Source organism: Corythoichthys intestinalis, chromosome 10 (genome assembly GCF_030265065.1).
Source record: "Corythoichthys intestinalis isolate RoL2023-P3 chromosome 10, ASM3026506v1, whole genome shotgun sequence".
Classification (NCBI taxonomy): Eukaryota; Metazoa; Chordata; class Actinopteri; order Syngnathiformes; family Syngnathidae; genus Corythoichthys; species Corythoichthys intestinalis.
Genome location: NC_080404.1, coordinates 51,076,046 through 51,094,710, shown reverse-complemented (window position 1 = coordinate 51,094,710; position 18,665 = coordinate 51,076,046). Strand labels below are relative to the sequence as shown.

Sequence of the window (18,665 nt, the reverse complement as noted above, 5' to 3'; positions counted from 1 at the left end):
GGTTGCACCGGTGAAAATGGCTGGGAGTGAATGAGTTAATAATGGAGGATACACTGCCCTGTGGTGGAAGCGTTGGGTCTGGCTAGACTGTCGACTTGTATTACTGAGGAGCAGACTGAGATGTCCGATATAGAGAAAGTATAGGTGCGCTCTGGTTTGGCCCACATAGGGCTGTAAGTTGTTTCAGCTAATATATGTTTGTGTACGCATTTGTAATTAAGTTTACAGGTACAATTTGTGGAGTTACTGTATGTGTGAGCGATTTGCTATGAGAATTGTAAATACGTTAGCATTTGTATTTACGCCAGCGGATTTTTGTGAGGCAAATTCGGCGAGTTTGAACACCAATTTTCAAGTGGTTTTTTTTTTTTGTTTTTTTTTATAAATGCCTGTCGTATTGAACATATTTTTTCATGTGTCTTTCAGCTTTACTAATTCTCAAAAGTAAAGGAAATAAATAAAAAGCACAACTGCCGTGTTTGCTGCCTGTCAATCTGAAAAACTTCATATTGAGTGAAGGACAGAACGCGTGGTACACATGGTAGCCAGCGCAGCCCGTCCCTCCACCCGCAGCCCGGCAAAGGGGCCATCGTCACCCCACAGGGATCCAGGGCGGTCTCCTGGGCCTCCCGCCCCCATCAACCGGCCTTCAGGGATGGGAAAAGGGGACGCACCATGAGTTTGTCGGCCCTTGAGGCAAGATGGAAGCTTCACCAGTTGCAAGATAAAGCTGAATTTCCAATATGAATCACGATCATGAAAAAGCCACTCGCTACATAGAGTATCTTTAGGTTTGTTAGCTGCATAGCTTAGCTTTCTGATAACAAATCTTGACCAATGTATGGCACCTCTTGTAGAAAGTGTTGCATCAATGAGTAAAAATTCATAAATTATCTTTTTAGGTGCTTCTTTGGTACACTGTGTAGTCTTATACAAAGCCGTTCACCACTCTAGGTCTGCTCGTGGTCGTCATAGCAACAAAAACCAAACTCACTATTGACTGAGCATATACGGGACGGGGTTTAATAGTTACTTAGTTGCATGAGACAAGGTTGCCTCATCACAGATGGGTTATTAAAACATGCAGAAAATCTCTCTAGCAAAGGTTAACTGCCAACAGAAATGCCCAGGTTTGAAGCTTTTTATGAAAGAAACGTCATTTCGGGGGAACAAAGCAAAGAAAAGGTCAAAATCTGTAAAGTCAATACTGCTTTTCTGGTGATGTCGTAAAGCAAAAGCAAGCAGAGGTTATAATAACACTGCAGAGACATCAACGTGTGGAGGCTGTTCAATTTTTAATGTTCTGTGTTCCTCCACATGCAGCCTTAAAATTCCTCAAGGTGACAGGAAATGTTTTAAAAATACTTGTAATTGCCGTTGGCGAAGATGTGGAAGTAAAGCACAAGGTGCAAGCTACTATAAACACAATCTAGTGACAAATGTGCTTGAAAATGAGCAGAAAATGACACGGAAGTTGGAGTTGTGTTTCGAACACAGAACTATGATGCAGTTGTGCTTCCCACCACCCTGTCTAATGCGAAACGTAGATTATGCAAATGCATGATTTTCTGAATGTTAACTGAAAATGGTAGCTAACGTGTGTAGGTGCATCGGTTTGTGCATGTGTGTTACGGCTGCGTCCAGAAATATGCCAACACAAGCAATTTTCTCTACTCTTTAATCAGTCCTTCTTTTTTTGTTTATTTTGATTTTCATCAAGATTCTGAGTATAAAACATAAAAATAATTTTTCTGTACACAAATAAGACAAAAGTCCTCTTCATTCAAATAAAAGAAAGTACTGCTTGTTTTTGATGCCTTTAGATCACAAGCTGACATCACCAATTTGAAATTGGTGATGTCAGCTTTTAAAGTGAATATTAGTAGCTTTAATTACTTTGGAATATCGGTAACCAAGCAATATAAGGGATTCCGTGAGCATAATTTTGACAGGCTTTTGGTTAGGACTAAGACTGACCTGGCTAATTGGTCACTACTGCATACCTCACTAGCAGCACGTGTTAATGCTGTCAAGATGATGGTATTGCCCAGATATTTATACCTGTTTCAATGTTTGCCTATTTTCATTCCTGCTTCATTATTTTAAAAAATTGGATTTAATTATTTCTTCTTATAGTGCCTTGCAAAAGTATTCGGCCCCCTTGAACCTTGCAACCTTTCGCCAAATTTCAGGCTTCAAACATAAAGATATAAAATTTTAATTTTTTGTCAAGAATCGACAACAAGTGGGACACAATCGTGAAGTGGAACAAAATTTATTGGATTATTTAAACTTTTTTAACAAATAAAAAACTGAAAAGTGGGGCGTGCAATATTATTCGGCCCCCTTGCGTTAATACTTTGTAGCGCCACCTTTTGCTCCAATTACAGCTGCAAGTCGCTTGGGGTATGTTTCTATCAGTTTTGCACATCGAGAGACTGACATTCTTGCCCATTCTGTCATTCTGCCTTGCAAAACAGCTCGAGCTCAGTGAGGTTGGATGGAGAGTGTTTGTGAACAGCAGTCTTCAGCTTTTTCCACAGATTCTCGATTGGATTCAGGTCTGGACTTTGACTTGGCCATTCTAACACCTGGATACGTTTATTTTTGAACCATTCCATTGTAGATTTGGCTTTATGTTTTGGATCATTGTCCTGTTGGAAGATAAATCTCCGTCCCAGTCTCTTGTGCAGATACCAACAGGTTTTCTTCCAGAATGTTCCTGTATTTGGCTGCATCCATCTTCCCGTCAATTTTAACCATCTTCCCTGTCCCTGCTGGAGAAAAGCAGGCCCAAACCATGATGCTGCCACCACCATGTTTGACAGTGGGGATGGTGTGTTCAGGGTGATGAGCTGTGTTGCTTTTACGCCAAACATATCGTTTTGCATTGTGGCCCAAAAGTTCAATTTTGGTTTCATCTGACCAGAGCACCTTCTTCCACATGTTTGGTGTGTCTCCCAGGTGGCTTGTGGCAAACTTTAAACGAGACTTTTTATGGATATCTTTGAGAAATGGCTTTCTTCTTGCCACTCTTCCATAAAGGCCAGATTTGTGCAGTGTACGACTGATTGTTGTCCTATGGACAGACTCTCCCACCTCAGCTGTAGATCTCTGCATTGGCAAACTTTAAACGAGACTTTTTATGGATATCTTCGAGAAATGGCTTTCTTCTTGCCACTCTTCCATAAAGGCCAGATTTGTGTAGTGTACGACTGATTGTTGTCCTATGGACAGACTCTCCCACCTCAGCTGTAGATCTCTGCAGTTCATCCAGAGTGATCATGGGCCTCTTGGCTGCATCTCTGATCAGTTTTCTCCTTGTTTGAGAAGAAAGTTTGGAAGGACGGCCGGGTCTTGGTAGATTTGCAGTGGTCTGATGCTCTCCTTCCATTTCAATATGATGGCTTGCACAGTGCTCCTTGAGATGTTTAAAGCTTGGGAAATCTTTTTGTATCCAAATCCGGCTTTAAACTTCTCCACAACAGTATCTCGGACCTGCCTAGTGTGTTCCTTGGTTTTCATAATGCTCTCTGCACTTTAAACAGAACCCTGAGACCATCACAGAGCAGGTGCATTTATACGGAGACTTGATTACACACAGGTGGATTCTATTTATCATCATCGGTCATTTAGGACAACATTGGATCATTCAGAGATCCTCACTGAACTTCTGGAGTGAGTTTGCGGCACTGAAAGTAAAGGGGCCGAATAATATTGCACGACCCACTTTTCAGTTTTTTATTTGTTAAAAAAGTTAAAATTATCCAATAAATGTTGTTCCACTTCATGATTGTGTCCCACTTGTTGTTGATTCTTGACAAAAAAATTCAATTTCATATCTTTATGTTTGAAGCCTGAAATGTGGCGAAAGGTTGCAAGATTCAAGGGGGCCGAATACTTTTGCAAGGCACTGTATATATGGAATAATAAACAGCCACGTTGACGTAAAGAATTCCTGCAAGGGGCTAAAAGCGAGGGCGGTTTGTCTCTTCCTAATTTTCAGTTGTATTACTGGGCCGCAAATCTAAATTGTATGGCATATTGGTTATATTACCATCTTAAGGAGAATAGTCCCACTTGGGTGCAGATGGAAGCATGTGCATGTCTCCCAAATTCATTAGCCGCCTTGTGTGGTGCGCCACTGCCCTTGACAGTTGGGGTATCAGGAAATAACCCTGTATTATCTCACTCCCTTCGGATACATCTCAATTTAGGGAAAAAAGTGGTGTAGTTGGTACTTGTCTTTTTAGGCCAGTGGCGTCGAATCATTTTTTGGTACCCTCAACAGTCGATAAAGCCTTTCATTTGTGGTCCAGCCTGGGTCTTACACGTTTAAATGACCTTTTTGTGGATGATATTTTTGCCTCTTTCGCACAGCTAGTCCAAAGATTTATTATTCCTAACTCTCATCATTTTAGATATCTGCAACTTAGAAGCTTTGTTAAGAGTATCATACCGCTTTTCCCAAATAAACCTCCTACAGCAGTTTTAGATGATGTTATGTTTTTAGATCCGACAGAGAAAGGGGGGATTAAGCGCATTTTTAATCTAATTTCTCATATGGTACCTCCGTCCTTATCCAGAATCAAAGACCTGTGGGCACGGGATCTTCAAACACCAATCGGAGAGGGACTGTGGTCTAAGGTTTTGGGTAGGGTACATAATTCATCTATGTGCGCTCGTCATGCTCTGATTCAATTTAAGGTAGTACATCGGGTACACTATTCTAAGGTAAGATTGTCCAGAATCTTTCCAGAAATCAGCCCTTTGTGTGATAGGTGTAAGCTGGCGGATGCAGCACTGATCCATATGTTTTGGTTATGTCTAAAGATGCACCGATACCAATACTAGTATCGGCAGGGGGCGCCGATCCGGCCCGAAATGGTGGTATCGGTATCAGCGAGTACCAACAAAGACGGCGCCAATACCATTTACCGGTCCATTATTATAACGTTTGACCGCAGCCTTTTTTTTCTCCTGGCGCTCACTACACTCTTGTCTCTGTGTTGTGTGATGACACGTGAACACCAAGCAGCTATCGCTATTGGCCTGCTCCAGACCAATGAGAACGGACCAAAAGCCACTCCCGACCAATGGCAAGGGCGCTTTTTCATATGAAGGAAAAATAAACCAGGATAAATGGCGGCGGTCGGGAAATATTTCAAAATACAAATCCCGTCGATTAAAATCAATGGCTGCATGCAAGATTTGCGGCCTGAAAGTTTCGAGATGTGGAGTTAAATCGGCCAGTTTCAATACCTCAAACCTAATAAAACATTTGAAGACGAAACGTGAACGAACACAACGAGTTTGTGCCTGCAAGAGCAGGACTGCTGTCCAGAGGAAGGGCGCTGGACCGGTGCAACAATCTCTGGTAAGTTCACTACGTCAACTTTACTTTGTCTTTTACTTAAAGAAATGCTGCAGTAATTTGGGAACTGTTTCCAAAGTAGGGTTGCCACCTTTCAGAAATAGAAATAAGGGACTCCCCCAATCCCGAAAAAAGGAGGCTAATAGAGAGACGGGATGCTGTTGTCAATTATTATTAGTTATAATTGTTAGCGTCCACAAATGCGGAAACAAGGTTGGACCTCGAAGCGGACAACAAGCGGGGGATACGTACAAGGGTTAAAAAAAAAAAACACGCGATCGCGGGATAGCAGAAATAACAAAAGGAGTCCGTGACAGCAGGTCGACGGAGCTCAATATTACAAACTCGAAGGTTAACTAAGATGATAGGCAGCGAGCCAAAAAGCCAAAATAAAAACACTCAAATACCTGCACAGGGTAGAGGTTACAAACGAGTGCAGCACACTAACAGAAAAAACCCAATGCAGGGGCGTAACAAGCAAATGTAGCGAGACTATAGTGCGAGATGTCAAATGGCGATCAGCAAGGCAAATATCTCGGCAGCCTTCTCTGAGATCACCTGTGCTTAAATGCTGCGTTGATGAGCCTGCATTGGATTCAGGTGCGACGTCAGGAACGCCCCCACTAACAGCCCAGCAACAAAACACAATCTAACCAGCAGCAGAATGTGACAATAACTTCATGAAAGTTGCACTGTTTGTCCTTTGAGAGGTTTAAAAAAGTTTACTCAGTTCATTCAGAGTTTATTATTATGAATTTATTTCTACTTTCTTACTATTGGGCTAGTATTATACTTTGTACTAGTCTTTTTCCTATTTTGCAAAGGTAAGCAACAGCCTGACAAAGCCTTGATAGCAATGATTTCACATCCAATTATGTAGCTCTTTGGAGGAAAAAAAAAAAAAAAATTATATATATAAACGGGTTGGTATCGGTATGGTATCGGTATCGGCCGATACTGCACAGCCAGGTATCGGGGCCAAAAAATGGTATCAGTGCAACACTAGTTATGTGCGAGCTTAGAAATATTTTGGAAGGGTATTTTTGAAGCCTTCTCCCTAGTGTTAGGGGTCGGAATCACTCCTGATCCTTTAATATCAATATTTGGAGTTTTACCAGAGGGTCTGTGGCTGCCAACTTGGGGGTGTAGGGTTATTGCTTTTACCACCCTTTTGGCACGACGTTTGGTTCTTTTGAGGTGGAAGGAGGCTGCCCCACCCACAACGTCGCATTGGATAAGGGATGTGCTGATGAACCTTAGGCTCGAGAAAATCAGATATATTCTTCGCGGTTCTGAAAAGAAATGTTATAGTACATGGGGACCTTTTCTTTCATTCTTTGACAACACCGCTACACAAGTGCAGGAATGACATATGCACTGTTATATTGCTAATTTAGCCACGGGAGATGGGCAACGGTACGGTCGCTTTCGATGCTCCTCCTATTTGGTGGGACATTTGAATGTATTGCACTGTATTTTTATTCTGTAACCATTATGTATTGGAAGTGATGGCACGGAAGAACTTTCAATGACTCTCTGGACATTTACGATTAGACTTGGACTTCATGGTTGGTTGCGTTGGATAACTTAGAGTGAAACTTTTTTTTTGGGGGGTGGGTGTTCTGTATTTTTGTAAAACCAATAAAAGACATTTGAAAGAAAGAAAAAAGAAAGTGCTGGTGATTGGCATTTTCTTTTATCTTGTTGGTAAAGCGCTTAAATATATTGTGTTAATGACTCGTTTATTTTCTTGAAACAAACTAAACAACAAAATCGAATAAGGAGGAAGTAGATTATAATGAATCAGTTTTCTTTGTCAAATAGTTGTTCATAAATACAATTCAAATCTAATTTCAAAGCACTCTGTCTTGCATGACAATGTACAGTTTGAATGTGAGCTTGTGTTGAAAGGAGACAAAGTCAGGGGTCAGGAACCTTTTTAGCTGAGAGAGCCATGAACACCACATATTTTCAAATGTAATTCTGTGAGACCCATACAATATGATTAAAACTAAAAATACAAGTAATATGTGCATTTTATGTAATTTCAACACTTTTAAATTACAATGTCTCTGAATTCTTTTCAATAACCTATATAAATAATTATTATTTAATTTGATTAAATAAAAATAATAATTAAATAATATTAAAACATTTATTTTAATATTTCGTTGTGTCCACAGAATGATTCGCCTTATGTTTAAAAGGTTTCATCTTATTTCGTTGTGTTTGTGGAAAATATTCACACAAGTTTCAGCCTGAAAAGACTGTTGTACTTACGGTTTTAAACCAGCAGGGGGCAGCGTTTGCTTATTGGCGTGCATGAGCAATAAATGTTTGCATTTTAGAGCGAATAAGAAATGAGCAGTCTCTGCAGCAATGCAAGACGGGCGTTGTGAACTAGTATTTTTTTCTTGTTTCAAGTGAGAAAAATAGTATAATTTGACTGTATATTAGTGAATTGCTTTATTTTAGGAACCGCAGGATTAGGATTATGATGATTTTCGGCTTTTCTAAATTGATTACTTTAATGTACCGTAATTTTCGCCATATAAGGCGCACCCGACTATAAGCCGCCACCCACCATATATGTCATCAAAATGACATTTGGTCATAGATAAGCCGCACTGGACTATAAGCCGTGGCTATCGTCACCATGTTATGGGATATTTACAGGATATTTACACCAAAAGACACTAACCGGTAACACTTTATTTGACAGCGGCATCATACGACTGTCATAACACCAAATGAACCACCATGAAGCTTTGAACTAATTGACTGCAAAGCTTCATTTGGCCATCACTGCTCCCTTAGGGAAGACAGTCAACCTCTGCTGTAAACATTGTTGTCGTCCAACATGCCTCCTAGCATGCATTGCAGTTCTACAGTTGTAAATAACAATCCAAATTCATGTTCTGTGCTAATCATTTTACCAGTTACTGTTACAGTTGTGTCATGAATTGCTAGTTATTTTTTAAACTTGATTTGATAGTGGTAGTGATTATCTCACTTTTGTATGGATGTAAAAGATCCGAGCTGGACATAAATGGTGTTAGTGACATAATTTGGCAGATGACACTTAATGACATCTGTCATTAGCATTCATTAATGTCCATGATAGTGTTATGTCATAATTATGATGGTCTTATAAAGCCGCTGTCAAAAAACAGTGTTACTCATTAACCCAAATAAATGAACACATAAGTCGCACTGGACTATAAGCCGCAGGATTCAGAATGAAAGAAAGAAGAAGAAGAGGCTTATGGTCCGAAAATTACGGTATTTCTTTGGTTACCGTTGTAGTTGTTTCATAAATTGGTAGTTATGGAATTTGATAACACTTTTTTTAACAGTGGCACAATAAGACTGTCATAAGACCATCATAATTATGACATGACACTGCCATTGGCAAAAAATGAATGCTTATGACAGACATCATTTTGTGTCATCGGGCAAATCATGTCACTTTTGAATGGATGTAAAAGATCGGAGCTGGTGACATAATTTGCCCGGTGACACTTCATGACATCTGCATTTATCAATGCCGATGATAATGTCATGTCATAATTATGACTGTCTTATGGCAGTCTTATGAAGCCGATGTCAAATAAAGTGTTACCTATTAACCCAAATAAATCAACAAATAAGACACACTGGACTATAAGCCGCAGGATTCAAAATGAAGGAAAAAAGTAGCGGCTTATAGTCCGAAAATTACGGTAAACCCGCATCCCGTAAACCCTGATCATAAATGTATACTTATATTCTTTTGGGGGGGCGGAGAAGTTTGAGGGCTTGCCTTGTCATCGTGTTGCCATGGATACTGTTTCAGGTGTTTCAAGCTCTCCTCGCCTGACTCTGCCAACTTCTGCATCTGTGTGTACGTGTGTGCGTATGAGAGTGAGTCAGTAGAATTACAAATGGATGTTTTCCCTACCTTTCCCCTCTCTCCTATAACCATCGCTATGACGACATTCCTACCAGATGGGTGTTATGAGCGGAGTGGGACACACTTCTAACGGCCACTTAGGCCCACATGACTTCCCAAGTATCAAGAAGTAATGCTGTTAGTGAGGTTCAGATGAGACACAGGGCCACAGTGGGAGACAGATGGTCAAGGTTAAAAAGGAAAAAGAAACATGGGGAGACAAATAGATGTCTGGAAATGTTGCATCACTGAATAAATATGAGTGCAATTGCATTTTTTTTTTTTACTGATGAATAGTGACCCAACATGCTCGGGGATGGGAAAATCACATTTACCTCTTAGATACACAATGTAACTTCATCCTGACTGTAAGGAAAACTTAAGTAAAACTCAAAATCTCATTCACTCACACAAAAAAAAAACTTCCCGTAATTTTCGCACTATAAGGCGCACCTGACTATAAGCCACCACCCACCAAATTTGACACCAAAACCACATTTGTTCATAGATAAGTCACACTAGACTATAAGCCGCAGTTGTCCTCACTGTATTATGGGATATCTATATCAAAAGATATTAACCGATAACACTTTATTTGACAGTGGCATCATACGCCAGTCATTAGACCAAATGAACCACCATAAAACTTTGAACCATTGGCTGCAAAACTTTTGCTTCAAGAAGCTTCATTTGGCCATCACTGCTCCCTTGGGGGACACAGTCAACCTCTGCTGCCACCTGCTGTCAATACTATTGTTGTCCAACATGCCTCCAAGCATGCATTGCAGCGCTACAGATGTTGAATAGCAATCAAAATTCATGTTCTGTGCTAATTAATTCTTTAGTTACTGTGCCAGTTGTTTCATTAATTGCTAGTTATGGTATTTGGTAACACTTTATTTGATAGTGGCACCATAATAATGTCATTAGACAGTCATAATTCTGACATAACACTGCCGTGACCATTAATGAATGCTTATAACAGATGTCATTTAGTTTTACCTGGCAAATTATCTCACTTTTGAATGGATGTAAAAGATCCAAACTGGACAGAAATGGAGTTAGTGACATAAATTGCCGGATGACACTTAATGACATCTGTCAAAAGCATTCAGTAATGCCTATGTTAGTGTCATGTCATTCTGACGGTCTTATGACGCCGCTGTCAAATAAAGTGTTACCTATTAACTAGAGATGCACGATAATTATCGGTCCGATAATAGGAATTATGACGTCGTCCCAATAAATCCAATAACATTATATATTATCGGGCCTGTTAATATTAATTTTGGCACGGTGTCGGTGGATTGGGATGTGTACGTTTGTTTTCACTTCTGTTTTGCCAGTATGCAAAGTTTTATTATTGTTCTACAGGCCTTATTTTTCCATCACTGAGTGATGAACCTTACTATGGCAATAAGGAATTGTTTGCATTTTACAGTGTTATGGTTACAAGTTATTAAGAGGCCTTCTGGTTATTGATATGCTTGCTGTCCTATAATTGCCAGGTTAAGAAAGTTGTTTCATGGACCAAGACTACAAAAGTCTCCTCTCCTGTAGCACCAAATGTTTTATCTGCTGACAAAGCACAATACCTGTTGGGTTTATGTTTTAGTTCTGTGCTTATTGTTCAGGGAAACACATCGTCAATAATATTGACTGATAGATTGTGATTGAGTCAAATTATATTTATTTGAAAAAATTTATATGGGCACTTTATTTGAAGTCAAAACTGTTCTTGTCTTTGTTTTATTCATTATAATAATGTTCATGTCATGAAATTCTGGTTAGGTCAAAGGCAAATCTATGCGGAATCCACCACTAGTATTTTGTACCTACAGTTGTTCAAAAACTCAGGTGAATTTACATTGAAAAATTACACACACACACATAATATATATATATCGGTTATCGTATCGGTAACGGCCTTAAGGAGCAGGAAGTTATCGATATCGGTTTCAAAAAATGGATATCGTGCACCCCTACTATTAACCCAAATAAAGCAATAAATAAATCACACTGGACTATAAGCCACAGGATTCAAAATGAAGGAAAAAAGTAGCGGCTAAGAGTCCGTAAATTACGGTATATCAGAAAGGTCACACACACCCCAAACCTGTCACACTCACCCAAATCTGCCTGACTCACCAAAAAAGCTTACTCAGCAAAAAGATAAACTAAAATATTGAGTATCCAATAAGTCACTATGTACTTCAGTTTTTTCCACATTTATATTTCGAGAGCCCTGTGGGTTATCAGCATTTAACAGCAGACACTCTGTAATGTAAGTACAGTATACCATAGTCTTACCCATGCCTCACCAATTACCAATAGAGTAATGTTGCAAAATTGTAGACTTGCATGAGGTCTTCTCTTTTCTCGACTGCAATTCAGAACAGTTTTGAGACACCTTAAAGCTTCCACACTGTCCTAACTCATAATAAAATTTATGCTAACGTGTACAACGATGTATCACACATGCATATAGGACAATTTTGAAATTTAGCCAATTTGGGGGTGTCAGAGCACAACTTCAAGTCACCTTAGTGTTTTCCGCCAGATAGAAAAATGTAAATTCTGCTTTTGCTGAGTGAAATGAAGATGATTCTGCATGCCTTACTCATGTATTCAGTAGGGCTGTCAAAAGATTACAATTTTTAATCGAGTAATTACAGCCTAAAAGTTAATTAATCGTAATTAATCGCAATTCGAACCATCTCTAAAATATGCCATATTTTTATGTAAATTATTGTTGGAATGGAAAGATAAGACACAAGATGGATATATACATTCAACATACGGTACATAAGTACTGTATTTCTTTATTATAACAATAAATCAACGAGATGGCATTAACATTATGAACATTCTGTTAAAGCGATCCATGGATAGAAAGACTTGTAGCTCCTAAAAGATAAATGTTAGTACAAGTTATAGAAATTATATATGAAAACCCCTCTTAATGTTTTCGTTTTAATAAAATTTGTAAAATTTTCAATCAAAAAATAAACTAGTAGCCCGCCATTGTTGATTTTAATACATAATTCTCATGGGTGCTGAAACCCAAGCGCCAGCAGAAGGCAACAAAACTCCAAAAAACACAAGTAGCAAGTGGACTTTACACTGTGCTGTCATTTTAAATCTGTTTGAGCGGGGCATGTGCGTTAATTGCATCAAATATTTTAACGTGATCAATTTAAAAAAATAATTACCGCCCATTAACGCGATAATTTTGACAGCCCTAGTATTAAGTTAAGTTTCTGATGTGAAAACTGAGTGATTTATTAGCTGTTGAAAACTTGCACTATTAAAAAAAAATGCTATGTTGCTATTTTGGGCAAAAACTTAAATTATATTTACATATTGCTATTGATCCTGGTGATTATCTCTGCATTTGGTGAATTTTGTGCATCCAGCATAAAATTCGAGAATTTTATAGCCATTTTAAGTTTTGCTATACTTGTATAAAAAAAAATAAACGGGATTTTATTATGGAAAGACTTTGAATTTTTTTATGTCGCTGCTCATGGAGACTCATATATGCCAAAGGGAGGTGCCTGTTTTGGTTTTAGGTCGCTAGCTGCTTTGGTTTTGAAAATATTTGAGTTTTAAGTTTTTGAAAATAGGCCCCCTATGGATTGGCCCGTGTCCCATCAACTGATAGTGAAGTCTATGGCTAACCATTGCAAGTATCGTAAACAAGATGTGGTCTTGACAACCATGCTGCAGAAGGGAAACAACTACTACCGTTGATTAAAACACCAAATCCCAAGTGCAGGTGTTTACACAAAACCAGGAAAGTCTGTCCGAAACATCTGCCTGAACCCACCATCAGCATACAGCATATGGTCTTACTTCATAATACAAAAAAACACTTTGTTTCCTCATTACCAGACAGTTCCCAACATTTCTTAGCCAAGGTTCATACCGCAGGTCTTAATGCACAAATCCGATTTTTCTTCATATCTGTTTTTTGGATGTGCCCGTTTAGACTGCCTTTTTCCATTGAGCCCATAAATGTATTACACATGTGCACTAACTCGCAGTCCGACATGCGCTGAGAAAACTGACCCGCATGCGCCGGAGTATCAAAACAAAAGTTGGGTCAATGTCATTTGAGGGTGATCATATTTTGATTTCCAAAAAGTGGACAGAAATAACATGTACACATAAATAATTCCCGTTTAGTCTCATATTCAAAGTTTATATGGATTGATAGAACGCATGCCAACACTATCCGTGCATAAGCGAATTAAGTAGTGGTGCTGTGAGATCCAAATGTATGACTTCTATGGGCTTGAAGGACTGCATCCATGTGGTTCGGCAAGGAGTCATACAATTTATTGATGAAGTCATCAGGAACATCAAAGAAAGCAGTCTTGCATGCCTCCCAGAGTTCATAAACATTCTTGGGTTTCGTCTTCCATGCTTCCTCTTTCGTCCTGTTCATGTCTGGTGACTGGGCTGGCCAGTCCTGGAGGATCTTGATCTTCTTTGCCTTGAGGAACTTTGAGGTAGAGATTGAAGTATGCGATGGAGCACCATCGTGCTGCAGAATTTGTCCCTTTTTATGGTTAGGAATGTAAGAGGCAGCTAAGATTTGTTGATATTTCAGACTATTTATGTTGCCTTCCACCCTGCAGATCTCTTGCACACCCCCATACTGGATGTAACCCCAGACCATGATTTTGTCACCACCAAACTTCACTGTTTTCTAAGTGCATCTCGGATCCATGCAGGCTCCAGTAGGTCACTTGCAATATTTGCGGTGACGATGTTGTAATTCAACGGAAGATTCATCTGAAAAATCCACCTTTTGCCACTTTTCCAGCGTCCATCCTTTTGACAGGCTGTGGGCCTTGACAAATGCCACATGGTTTTTTAATTGTCTGCACCCTGAGAGATCTACAGGGTGAAATATCAACAAATCTTAGCTGCCTCTTACATTCCTAACCATAAAAAGGGACAAATTCTGTAGCAGGATGGTCCTCCATCGCATGCTTCAATCTCTACCTCAAAGTCCCTCAAGGCAAAGAACATCAAGATCCTCTAGGACTGGCCAGCCCAGTCACCAGACATGAACATCATTGAGCATGTCTGGGGTAGGATGAAAGAGAAAGCATGGAAGACGAAACCCAAGAATGTTGATGAACTCTGGGTGGCAAGCAAGACTGCTTTCTTTGATGTTCCTGATGACTTAATCAATAAATTGTATGAATCCTTGCCGAAGCCCATGGAAGTCATACAAAATATTAAATTTGGATCTCACAGCACCACTACTTAATTCGCTTATGTTATGTAACATATTTCTGTAATTTAAGTAAATTTTTTGTTCAATTTTCTCACTACTTTCTGTAGGCGACAAAACTTTTGTCTTGCCATAATTTGACCTTTATGTCTTCATTAAATGATAAATCTTTTTTCGGTGAGACAAATATATTTTTGTACATTCAACATCATTTGGGAGGGTCTTAGCTTTCATATGAGCCATTTCTGAAACCAACTGAATAATTAAAAGTCAGGTTATTAGTAGGGGTGTCAAACGATTAAAATTTTTAATCGAGTTAATTACAGCTTAAAAATTAATTAATCGTAATTAATCGCAATTAATCGCAATTCACACCGTCTATAAAATATGCCATATTTTTCTGTAAATCATTGTTGGAATGGAAAGATAAGACACAAGATGGATATATACATTCAACATACGGTACATAAGTACTGTATTTCTTCATTATAACAATAAATGAACAAGATGGCATTACCATTATTAACATTCCATTAAAGCGATCCATGGATAGAAAGACTTGTAGTTCTTAAAAGATAAATGTTAGTACAAGTTATAGAAATTTTATATTAAAACCCCTCTTTATGTTTTCGTTTTAATAAAATTTGTAAAAATTTCAATCAAAAAATAAACTAGTAGCCCGCCATTGTTGTGTCAATAATTACTTACACTATGCTCATGGGTGCTGAAGCCTATAAAATCAGTAGCACCCAAGCGCCAGCAGAGGGCGGCAAAACTCCGAAAAACACAACAAGTACAGCTTTCACTGTGCTGTCATTTTAATCTGTTTGAGCGGGGCATTTGTGCGTTAATTGCGCCAAATATTTTAACGGGATTGATTAAAAAAATTAATTACCGCTCGTTAACGCGATAACTTTGACAGCCCTAGTTATTAGCAATTGTTTCTATAAAATTGATAAGCGACAAGACTTTTGTCATGGACTGTAGATCGGATTTGAAATGGTCCACTTTTATGCAACCTGTCCTGTTCAGATCATCGAGTTAATGCCTCACTTGAATCGGAAAAGCTTGAAAAAATCGTATTTGTGCATTAAGACCTGTGGTATGAACCTAGTCTTAGTGATTAATACATTAATTAGGAGTCTTTACAGATCAAAAAATCTGTCCCTGGTATTGAGGTTGTCAGTCAGTCACTCAAAAAAACAATACTGCCTACTAGAGGATTGGAGGCAACAGTTATACTGCAATTTACTGTATAGTACACCATGCACATGCATTACAGAAGCATAATTATTCATAAAGTCATTCCTTGTACTGAGAGCTCACCTTCATGATTCATCCCTTACTTGCAGCTGATGAAAGGATCTATCTATCTATTTACACCACCCTAATCTTCCTACTTTCTCCATGTTTTCCTTCCTTCTTTTACTCGCCTCCTCGTGTCTCTGTCTGTGCATCGTGTTTGTTCATCTACCTATTTCTCTCTCTCTCCCTTCCTCTTCCTCTCTCTCTCTCGCTGTAACAGAAAGCTCACATTTCTCTTGCTTCTCCCTTATGGGCACTGAAAGTGGGAGGTAAAGGGAGAATAAATAGCAGGTCCGACTTTTGCTTCCCTCTTGTCTCCTCTTATTGTATCCTTGTGTGTGTGTGCAGGCACGCGTGTACGTGATGCTGAGTTGCCTTGCCCTTGCACGTGCGCGCGCACCCCCCCACACACGCCCACCCACCCGCACAACCAATACACATCCTAGTTTGCTCACAAATTCTGCAGAAGATTATTTTGTTTTCACCATTATATTAGTTTATTAAATATCGTCTGCAAACACACACCTGCACACCGGCGCACACACACACACTTTAAGATATCCTGTTTCCTTCTGCTCTCCCTAAAAGATGGTGAAAGCGGCAGTGTGGTATTTGAGACTGTTTTTGAATGTGTCCACATTGAAATTCAGTTCTTGTGCAGATGCAGAGTGAAGTGAAAGCATTAGTTTTTTTTTTACCATTGCTTTTTGCTGTTATGCACCAGCAAAGAAGCACCTATAGGGGCACTCTTATTTAAAGTAAACAAATAAATAAAGATAACTATAACATTAAAATGAAAATAATAATGCAAAACCTGATCAAGATTGATAGAATAAAAAGAATCATTAACATTTAGTTTAATTAAACTGCAATGTTACTATGACTAAAAAAGTTAAAAAGTAATTATAATAAAATTGCCCCCCATTTACTTTATTTTTGCGAAGATTTGAACTTAAAACTGCGAGTACGAATTGTCCAAAAATGGTTAAAGAAAATTACTAGGGCTGTCAAAATTAGCGCGTTAACGGGCGGTAATTCATTTTTTAAAATTAATCACGTTAAAATATTTGACGCAATTAACGCACATGCTCCGCTCAAACAGATTAAAATGACAGTACAATTTCATGTCCGCTTGTTACTTATTTTTTGGCGTTTGGCGCCCTCTGCTGGCGCTTGGGTCCAACTGATTTCATGAGAGTGAGCACGGTGTAATTATTGACATTAACAATGGCGAGCTACTAGTTTATTTTTTGATTGAAAATTTTACAAATTTTAATAAAACGCAAACATTAAGAGGGGGTTTTAATATAAAATTTGAATATTTTTTTAATGACCAAAAATAGTCACTTGCCCTAAACTTTTCTTGAATGATGTATCCATGGACTTTGTGTGGTGTTTTTTTTTTAAATCAAAACAACTACAGAGAAAGGACGGGAAGGAGATTCAGAGCCTCACCTGCATATTGAAAAATATATCTACCATAATTTTCGGACCATAAGGCTACTTTTTTCCCTCATTTTAAATCCTGTGTCTTATAGTCCAGTGCTTATTTGTTTGTGTATTTAACAGCGGCGTCATAACACTGCCATAAGACTGTAATAATTATGGCATGACACTATCCTGGGCATTAATGAATACTTATGACAGATGTCATTAAGTGTCATCAAATTATGTCACTAACTACATTTATGTCCAGCTCGGATTTTTTGCATTTCATCCAAAGGTGTGATAACGGCACTGTTTTTAACTGCTGACTGACGAGCAGATCTAATCTGAGGCAGGGGCCCAATTAAGGAAAGGAAATTGACTGGGTGTGTCTGTATTTTCTACTCAAAATTGAGTAATTCCATATATTTTTCTTCAGAATGGAGTGATTCTATATTTATTTCCTTGCACTTGCTCTATAAAAGTAACATTTACTGACCACCACAATGTTTTTTATTCATTTCTTTTATTGTTTCTGAATGCCAAGGAGTTGCACTTTTGAACTAGTTCATTATTTTTTCAAGCTTTTTATGTGAGTTTGTTCTACATAAAAAAAAAAAAAAATGTCTGAGTGAGTGCTTATCCGAGACTGCTGATTCCATTGTTTTTGCTAGGGGTTGTATAAGTGAAATTTAAAAAAAAAAAAAAAAAAAAGTGGGACTTACATTATTTATATATTTATTTTTTGGTACTGAAAAAATCAGTTTAACCAGTTAATATAACCATCTTTGATTCGAAATATGTTATAGAATGGATAATGTAATAATGTGTAGAACATGAAAAGCACTTTGCTGAGTAACTAATTACTCTTACAATGAGGTAACCGACTTACTAACTCAATTACTTTTTGGGAGAAGTAATTTGTAGCTGTGACTAATTACTTTTTAAAAGTAAGATTAACAGCACTGTTGGCCTGATAATCAGTATGTGTTAAAGTGACTCTACAACAGCAGAGAGAAGCATGCCAGGCGTCCTAAAATATGCAGCAAGCACTTGGCAGGTTGGCGACATAATAAAATTAGCAAGGTCCTCTCCGAAAGCGATCTTGTGCCCTTGTGCTGAGAGTATACAGCTTAAGAGTCCTCAGTCTGTATCTGAAGATGTGATCTTGTGCTGTGCTGCCTTTACTGGCTATATGAGCTGACATGATATAACAAGACCACAGAGTGAATTTTCCTGCAATCGATACAAAACTTGTTGAAGAGGGGAAACGCGAGAGAGGGATGAATGGATGGATTACTTCACTTTAATCGTGTTATGAAATGACCATTCCGTGTGTCTCAGCGCAACAATAAAAGTTGCAAGGTTTATGGAGGTATTTG

General features: G+C 38.6%; 1 protein-coding gene across 1 annotated transcript in view; it reads right to left on the bottom strand.

Moving 5' to 3' along the window:
- Window positions 1-16,150, bottom strand: part of LOC130922717 (inactive phospholipase D5-like) — a 94,588-nt gene extending 78,438 nt beyond the window's left edge. The window contains exon 1 of the mRNA XM_057847677.1: window positions 15,880-16,150. Coding sequence (XP_057703660.1) covers window positions 15,880-15,885 — 6 coding nt within the window. The 5' untranslated portion in view covers window positions 15,886-16,150. The remainder of the gene's footprint in view (window positions 1-15,879) is intronic.
- Window positions 16,151-18,665: the final 2,515 nt, after the last annotated feature.